Source organism: Gavialis gangeticus, unplaced genomic scaffold (assembly GCF_001723915.1).
Source record: "Gavialis gangeticus isolate Ggan-Ray unplaced genomic scaffold, GavGan_comp1, whole genome shotgun sequence".
Taxonomy (NCBI): Eukaryota; Metazoa; Chordata; order Crocodylia; family Gavialidae; genus Gavialis; species Gavialis gangeticus.
In genome coordinates, this window is record NW_017729031.1 from 107,239,637 (window position 1) to 107,246,557 (window position 6,921).

Sequence of the window (6,921 nt, forward strand, 5' to 3'; positions counted from 1 at the left end):
ACTGTACCTTGTCATGCATCCACAGATGCATCTCAAGCAGGTCCAGGGAGGTGATCTTCCCCCTTTATGCGGCACTGGTCAGGCTGCAGCTGGAGTACTGCGTCCAGTTCTGGGCGCCACACTTCAGGAGGGATGTGGACAACATGGAGAGGGTCCAGAGGAGGGCCACTCAGATGATCCGGGGGCAGCAGGGCAGGCCCTACGAGGACAGGCTACAGGACCTGAACCTGTTCAGCCTCCACAAGAGAAGGCTGAGGGGGGATCTAGTGGCCTGTTACAAACTAGTCAGAGGGGACCAGCAGGCATTGGGGGAGTCCCTGTTTCCCCGAGCACTACCAGGAGTGACTAGAAATAATGGTCACAAGCTGGCAGAGGGTAAATTCAGATTAGATATCAGGAGGCGCTACTTCACAGTCAGGGCGGCTAAGATCTGGAACCAGCTTCCAAGCGAAGTGGTGCTGGCTCCTACCCTGGGGGTCTTTAAGAGGAGGCTAGACAATTACCTTGCTGGGGTTGTTTGACCCCAGTACTCTTTCCTGCCATGGCAGGTGGTCGGACTTGATGATCTGCTCAGGTCCCTTCCGACCCTACTAACTATGAAACTGTGAAACTTCTGTGAATTGAGTGGAACCCAATTTCAAAAACTAATTTATATATTAAAATGTTTACCTCCTTGCAGAGGGCCTGGGCAGTAGGGGTTGGGGAGCCTGCATTTATCTGCTTATCTCCTCACACCTCAAGATGACTTTCAGAAATTCTGGAGACATCCAAAAGTGCCTTGGTACCCTGGTTAGGATTCACTGGCTTAGTGGAATTAACAGCTGTGAGACATACTTCTACAAATGGAATCTTTGGAAACCAGCAAACTAAGCAGGGAACTGCCCATATTAGTCATCACTGGCAGCCATTGGTCTTTTGAGACCATGGAGATTGCACCTTTGGGTTACTGAGTACCACCACAGCTTCTTGAGTGGCTGAGGAGTCCGGTGCATGACAAGCAGACCCTCCGGCAAGTTGTATGTACAGACTTGGTTGAGCTTGCACTGGCATGCTGAGTACTGCCTTATCTTGCCTGCCTCTGATGCATCTTCTCTGTCTCATTGTTGACCCTCTCCATCTTGAAATGACTTAGGCCCTGCTTCCTGGCAGTTTTCCATTCACAGCAGTCTGAAGCAATTAATTCCCAGCATTGGTCATTGATGTGCAGCTTGCAAATTGTTTTTCTGGCAGACATCAACAAAATAGTGTGGGCTGTCCAAGTTGACATTTGCCAGTGGTCAACTCACCATAGAGCAGGGATGGGTAAAATGACTAATCCCATTTCTTGGCAGTCCTTGCCCGTGTGGCTTGGGCCGTTCTCTGTGGAGACCCCAGACACACCTGCATGAGAAAGCTCAGGTTGGTGTTGCCATGGAGACTAGCTGCAGATGTGCTGGCAGCGTGTGCAGCAGAGCAGTACAGGGGGCTACTCCAGAGCTGCTGGGGACTTGCGATGGGGGCAGCTTGCTTCAGAGCCAGGGAAGAGCCATGATCTATAGCCTGCATGATCCAGCTAGAGGCACATGGGCAGGGGATTGTGGCTCTGCTCTACTCCTTGCAGCGGTGACAGGCTGATCTGGAGTCAGGGCAAAGCCGTGATTCCCTGCTTGCACACCCCTGCCCAGACAAATGTGGTTGGTCTCCATGGCAACCCCAATCTGAGCTTTCCCGCGCAGGTGTGGCTGGGGCCCCCAGGCCATACAGGTGTCTGTGGAGACTGGCCCAAGCCATGCAGTCAGGAAATGGAGCCCACAGCCAATCAGATCTAGGCCATGGGTCAGACCTTGCCCGTCCCTGCCATGGAGTGTGTTCTTGGGGATTCAGCCATTGCTTATATGATTCACATGTCCCAACCATTGGAAGAATCTGTCTTAGGAGCACAAACGTACCGGGTATTTGGCCCGTTCCAGAATAGCAAACTTGGAGATTTTTGTTACACTACATTGTGCCAGGTATGTGGTGGAGACACGAAAGATGGAAACTTGTTTTCTTTCTTCATTGGCATAAGGAGTCCACATTTTGCTGCCATACAGTAGACAGCTAAGTGCCATAGATGGACATCGTTGTCCATCAAGTGAATGCTCTGTTTTTCCAAACTCTCTTGAAGTTTAGCCGTGGTTTTGCTTGTCTTTCTGATGCATGTGTTAATTTAGGTTTCCAAGCCAAAATTTTGCAAGCCGGTAGAGCCCAAGTAAGTGAATTTTCCAACCACTTCTAGGCTTTCATCATTTATTCTAACTTCAGGAGGGCAGTCAGCTTGTTGACTCATGACTACTGTCTTCAAGAAAAGTGATCCATGAGACTTTCCAGTCCCACTTTTGAATAACTAACAATTGCTGCATTGTTGGCAAAGAGGATTTCACAGACAAGAACTCTTCGGGTTTTTGAGAAATACAAGTGAGATAGCTAGCACATCCTTTCACTTTGGATTTGTAGCTTCAAACCTTCTTTTGGAGTTAGGTGTTTATGTGTGGTGATACTGTGCATGGTCTTCCCTGAATATAGGTCTATGCTTCTGTAAGCAGATTTTAAAAAGGGTTATTTCATAGACATTAGACGTTAGGGCTGGAAGGGACCTTGGAAGATCATCGAGTCCAGCCCCCAAGGGCATCGTAGGTCTCTGGCTATACTGGAGATACAGAAGCATTTTTTTTTTGTGTTCAGTATTCATAGCAACCAGCATGCTCCACAGAGGTCAGAAAAAAGGAAGTATAGAAAAGGGAAGTGTGTTGAGTGCCCTATGTCCTTTCTGGACTAGGCAGCAGTTAAGCATAGCCTTGCAGGTTTCACATGTGTGCTCCTGGGTTTCAGTGACATAAAGCCTCATGTAGACGTGGGTATTTAAATTAATTTCTATTTAAGTGGATATAAATTCCTGCACTGTGGTTTAATATCATGTATGATCTGAAAGTTTTTCACAATGGCAGCAAAGAGCCGTCCCAGTCCTGAGCAGTCAGGGTTTAACTAGTGAGGAAGGATGTAGCCCTTTGTTTTGCTACTATGTTGTTTCATGCCTTTTCACATTTTGTGGCTACGTTTATTATGGATTCCCTTCCCTCCTTTCCCCCCGTCCCCGGGGGAGGCCGGGGGGGAAATGGCCACAAGTGGGCTTTCACAAAAGCCAAATACGTTGATATATAAAATAAATGGATGTGGGTCAGATTATAAACTATCTCTTGGGGTGAAATATACCCATCTCATTACTTATGATCCAAGTTGTATTTCTGTGTGCCTTCCTTGAAGGCGCACAGAAATAATTCTGAAATGTTTGGTATCTTTTTTAGTTATAATCCTGAAGACATAAGTTTGTTACTTCCCAGCATACTGTTAATTTGCAGAAATAATTGTAGTTTCATAGATTGCTCCAAGGAGATGTCCATGTTGGAAATGTAAGAACATGTGCACTGTCGTAGAGATTTTCCTTTAAAAATCCAACTGCAAAGAGTTGTATCTAGACAGAGGGGCAAAAACTGGTTCCCCTACATAGCAAAACCAAATTTAGTGTTAACAAAAAAGTCTGTGGTTTCCTCAGAATTCCTACCCAACCAGACACCAGAAAATACATCTTGAATCTTGTAAGTGTACCACAAGGCTTGAACACTTTTTATTTTTAATTATATTACAGTTGAATGTTAAAGGACTAATCAGACTCCCAAAAACATTAAGTCCATATGTGGTGTGGCTGATTGGCTAGGTACGTTGTAAATACGGTTAGGAGACTAAACTAGTTGGATGCCTCATGTGCCTCCCTGCCTCTTGATTTCAGTCTGCCGTAGGCTTATCGTGCAGATGTTAAACAACATGCACAGGATTTGTGTATTCTTTAATGCTTATGTTTCCCTAAACTGTGGAATACACATGGGTGTTCTGAAGTATATTAGTGTTCACATGTATATAAACATTTAGGCAGCACTTTGTCAAATTGTACATAAATTCTGCTTTAATAGATATAGCTCTGTGCCCAAGGCCCAGAGCTAAGGAGAGACTTGTGCATCAAGCCCCAATAATGGAACTGACAACTCGGAGTTGGACATGAAGACTCTTTATACAGTGCATGAGAAGAGTAAAGTGCCTTTAGAATTAGATCCACAGAAACTGAATGTGCTGAATGAGGAACTGTTTAAACTAGCTAATAAGGAAATTCTGAGGACAGAGGTGTATTTTAAATTCAGACCCCCTCTGGGGCTTAGGCAACTTTCTCAGTGCTACTGGGAGGCATAGCCTTGAACAGGTGTCAGCAACCTGTGGTGCACATGCTAAAAGCATGGCATGTGAGATCATTTTGCTTGGCATGGCACAGCCAGTCCAGGCTCTGGGCAGCTGCCACTGGCCATGGAGTCCTGGCTGCTCACAGCAGGCAGTGGGGAGGCTAAGCCCTGCTGCGAGCAGCCCAGGTTCCATGGCAGGTAGCAGCTGCCCAGAGTCCATGGCAGCAGGGGTGGCTACACACATGCCTCGGGAGGAGCGCCAGGGTTGCACTGCCCCAGGCTCCTTCCCTACTGTCTATCCTGAGGTGCACATATAGCTGCCACTGCCATGGAGCCTGGCCAGGGCTCTGGAGCGTGGTGCAGCTGTTTGCAGCCTCCTTTCTGTCTACCATAGCTGGCCAGGGCTCTGGGCAGCTGCAGCAGGTGGTGGGCAGGCTATAAACAGCTGCATCGGGGTCTGGAGCCCCAGAACCAGCTCCATGGCAGCAGCGACTGCATGTGCACCTCGGGGTGCATGGCTAGGAAGAGGCCAGGGCAGCACAACCCTAGTCTCTCCCCAGCTATCCTCCCAGGTCATGTGTGCACCTGCAACGAGGATCGGGCCCCTCATAGCTCCCTTGCTGTTGCCTGTGGCACACCAAGTCGTGGGTTGAGTTTGGGGTGTTTTTGGTATTCTGGCCAAAAAAGTTGCCAACCTCTGAAGGTAGCCATCCATGCATTTTCTGTTGAAAAGGGAACCGGGAGTCCAGTAACAGTTGAATGTAAAATGCAGACCTTGAAACAGGAGTTTGAATCCAGGATCCTCCTGCCAGGTGGATGCCACTAGGCTAGGTAGTCATGCTCACACTTTCTCTGGGCCTTTGAATTTTGTGCAAAACAGAACTTCTTCAAGAGGAAAACATGTCCTTGCCACAGATTAGCCAATGGCCTGTTGGTTTAGGCCATGCTAGGAGGCAGGAAGAGGATGCCTGGTGTGGGGAAAGGGGTGAGTGGACAAGAGGTGCAGGAAGGAGGAACCCACACATTGCTGCTGCTGTCGTCAGCTGAGCCTGGCACCCTGTACCATTGTTCCCTGCAGCCACCCCTTTGTCCATCAGGTCCAGTAAAATAAGAGGAGAAGCCCCACACACTCAGGTAAGCCAGGAATAGTGGCAGCAGGGGGCAGGTCCCCTCCTCCTTCCTGTACTTGCTTCCTGCCCTCCCTCCACCCAGTGTCTCCTGCTGGCCCATGGACTCCCTACTCTGCCTCATCCCCCACCACAGTCTGAGGTGTGGTGTGCTGCACCTTCCCCTTTACTAAGCCCTAGATCCACCCCGATCATGGGTGAAAGCAGTGCAGAGCTTTGAGTGTTTTTCAGGACATCATCTGAATCCAAGCAAACAGTTTCTCAAATGATTTTTTATACATGTAACACCTTTTTCTTCCCACAGATGTCTTTGCGCTTGCTCTGGCAATTAAAGAGATGAGTGCAGCAACACGCAAAGCACGTACCACCCTTTGGTGTGCACTTCAGATGACCTTGCCAAAAACTACAACTACATCTGGACAGTTAGATGTGGAGAAAGCTTTTCAGGAGATGGTACAGTCTGAAGATAAAGCATGTGAAAATGTGAATAGCAGCAACCTCATAAACCAAAGGACTGAAACAAACACCCGCTAATGAAATATCAGTGTAGGTAAAACCTGTATTTCATATTTAAATGATCCTTTACAGCTTAAACTAACCAGTTTTCTTCCAGATTTAAAGTTGATACTTTGAAGAAGCAAGTTCAGCTTCTCAAGACTCTAATTGCTAATTACCAGACAACACACTGAGGTATCAGAAAATGTTAATAGCTGTTGCAAAACATTGACTGGACAGAGTTAACGTACCAGTTTAAGTACTTTGATTATTTTTAGCAGCCAAAATGTTACTTGGCCCATTCTGCAGTGCAGGTAAGCACCAATGGGAACTTCTTCAATATAAGTTTATTTTAGGTTTGTGTTAGTGAGTACATTATTAAATAATGAATCTTAGGACTGTGACCGACAGTGGCTGCAGTCTAGTAACACACAAGTGTGATTGTGATGTAAAAATGTTTTCCTTATCAAACTAATACCTGGAGACAGGAGGAAAACAATGCAAAAGATACCCAATATTAATGTACAAATTACATATTTAAAAGGCATATTTATAAATTTGAAATTTTAGAATCTAAATTTATGAAATGCACTAGATTCTTCTAAATTAGTGATATTCCGAAACTGCTGTTATGAAACCATGCGATTTAGTGAGCGTAAAACTTGTTCAAATCATTCGTGCATACTGTCTAAAAATAACTATCTGTTTTAAAGTATTTAAGTGTAATCAAAACATTACACAGTATGAATCCTGAAAAGCTGCACAGAAGCTGAAATAATGAGTATTGTTCTAATACCCTTGATTTAATACTTTTAAAAAAGGGTATCACGAGTTTATGAAAAGTATTTTTCTTTTCTTTTTTTTTAAAGTTACTCTTTGTAACTTGTGCTTGAGCCAGCACCCTCTTTTAAGAACTAGTACAGGGGTTGTCAACCGGGGGTACGTGTATCCCTGGGTGTACTTTGAAAGGTCCCAGGGTGTATATGGGGGCGGGCAGGGATGGAGCACTGCCACCCCCGCTGCTGCCTCGCAGGAGCAGGGCCAGAATGAAA

The 6,921-nt window shown here is 46.2% G+C and overlaps 1 protein-coding gene across 2 annotated transcripts in view; it reads left to right on the forward strand.

Annotated features, from left to right (window-relative positions):
- The window catches only part of MEIOC (meiosis specific with coiled-coil domain), a 36,135-nt gene extending 29,407 nt beyond the window's left edge, over positions 1–6,728 (forward strand). Inside the window, exon 8 of one of the 2 annotated variants that reach the window (XM_019523520.1) lies at positions 5,679–6,728. In XM_019523520.1, the coding sequence (XP_019379065.1) occupies positions 5,679–5,908 (230 nt within the window). In that variant the 3' untranslated portion in view covers positions 5,909–6,728. The remainder of the gene's footprint in view (positions 1–5,678) is intronic. The other variant, XM_019523522.1, reaches the window with a different exon arrangement.
- The last annotated feature ends 193 nt before the right edge of the window (positions 6,729–6,921 follow it).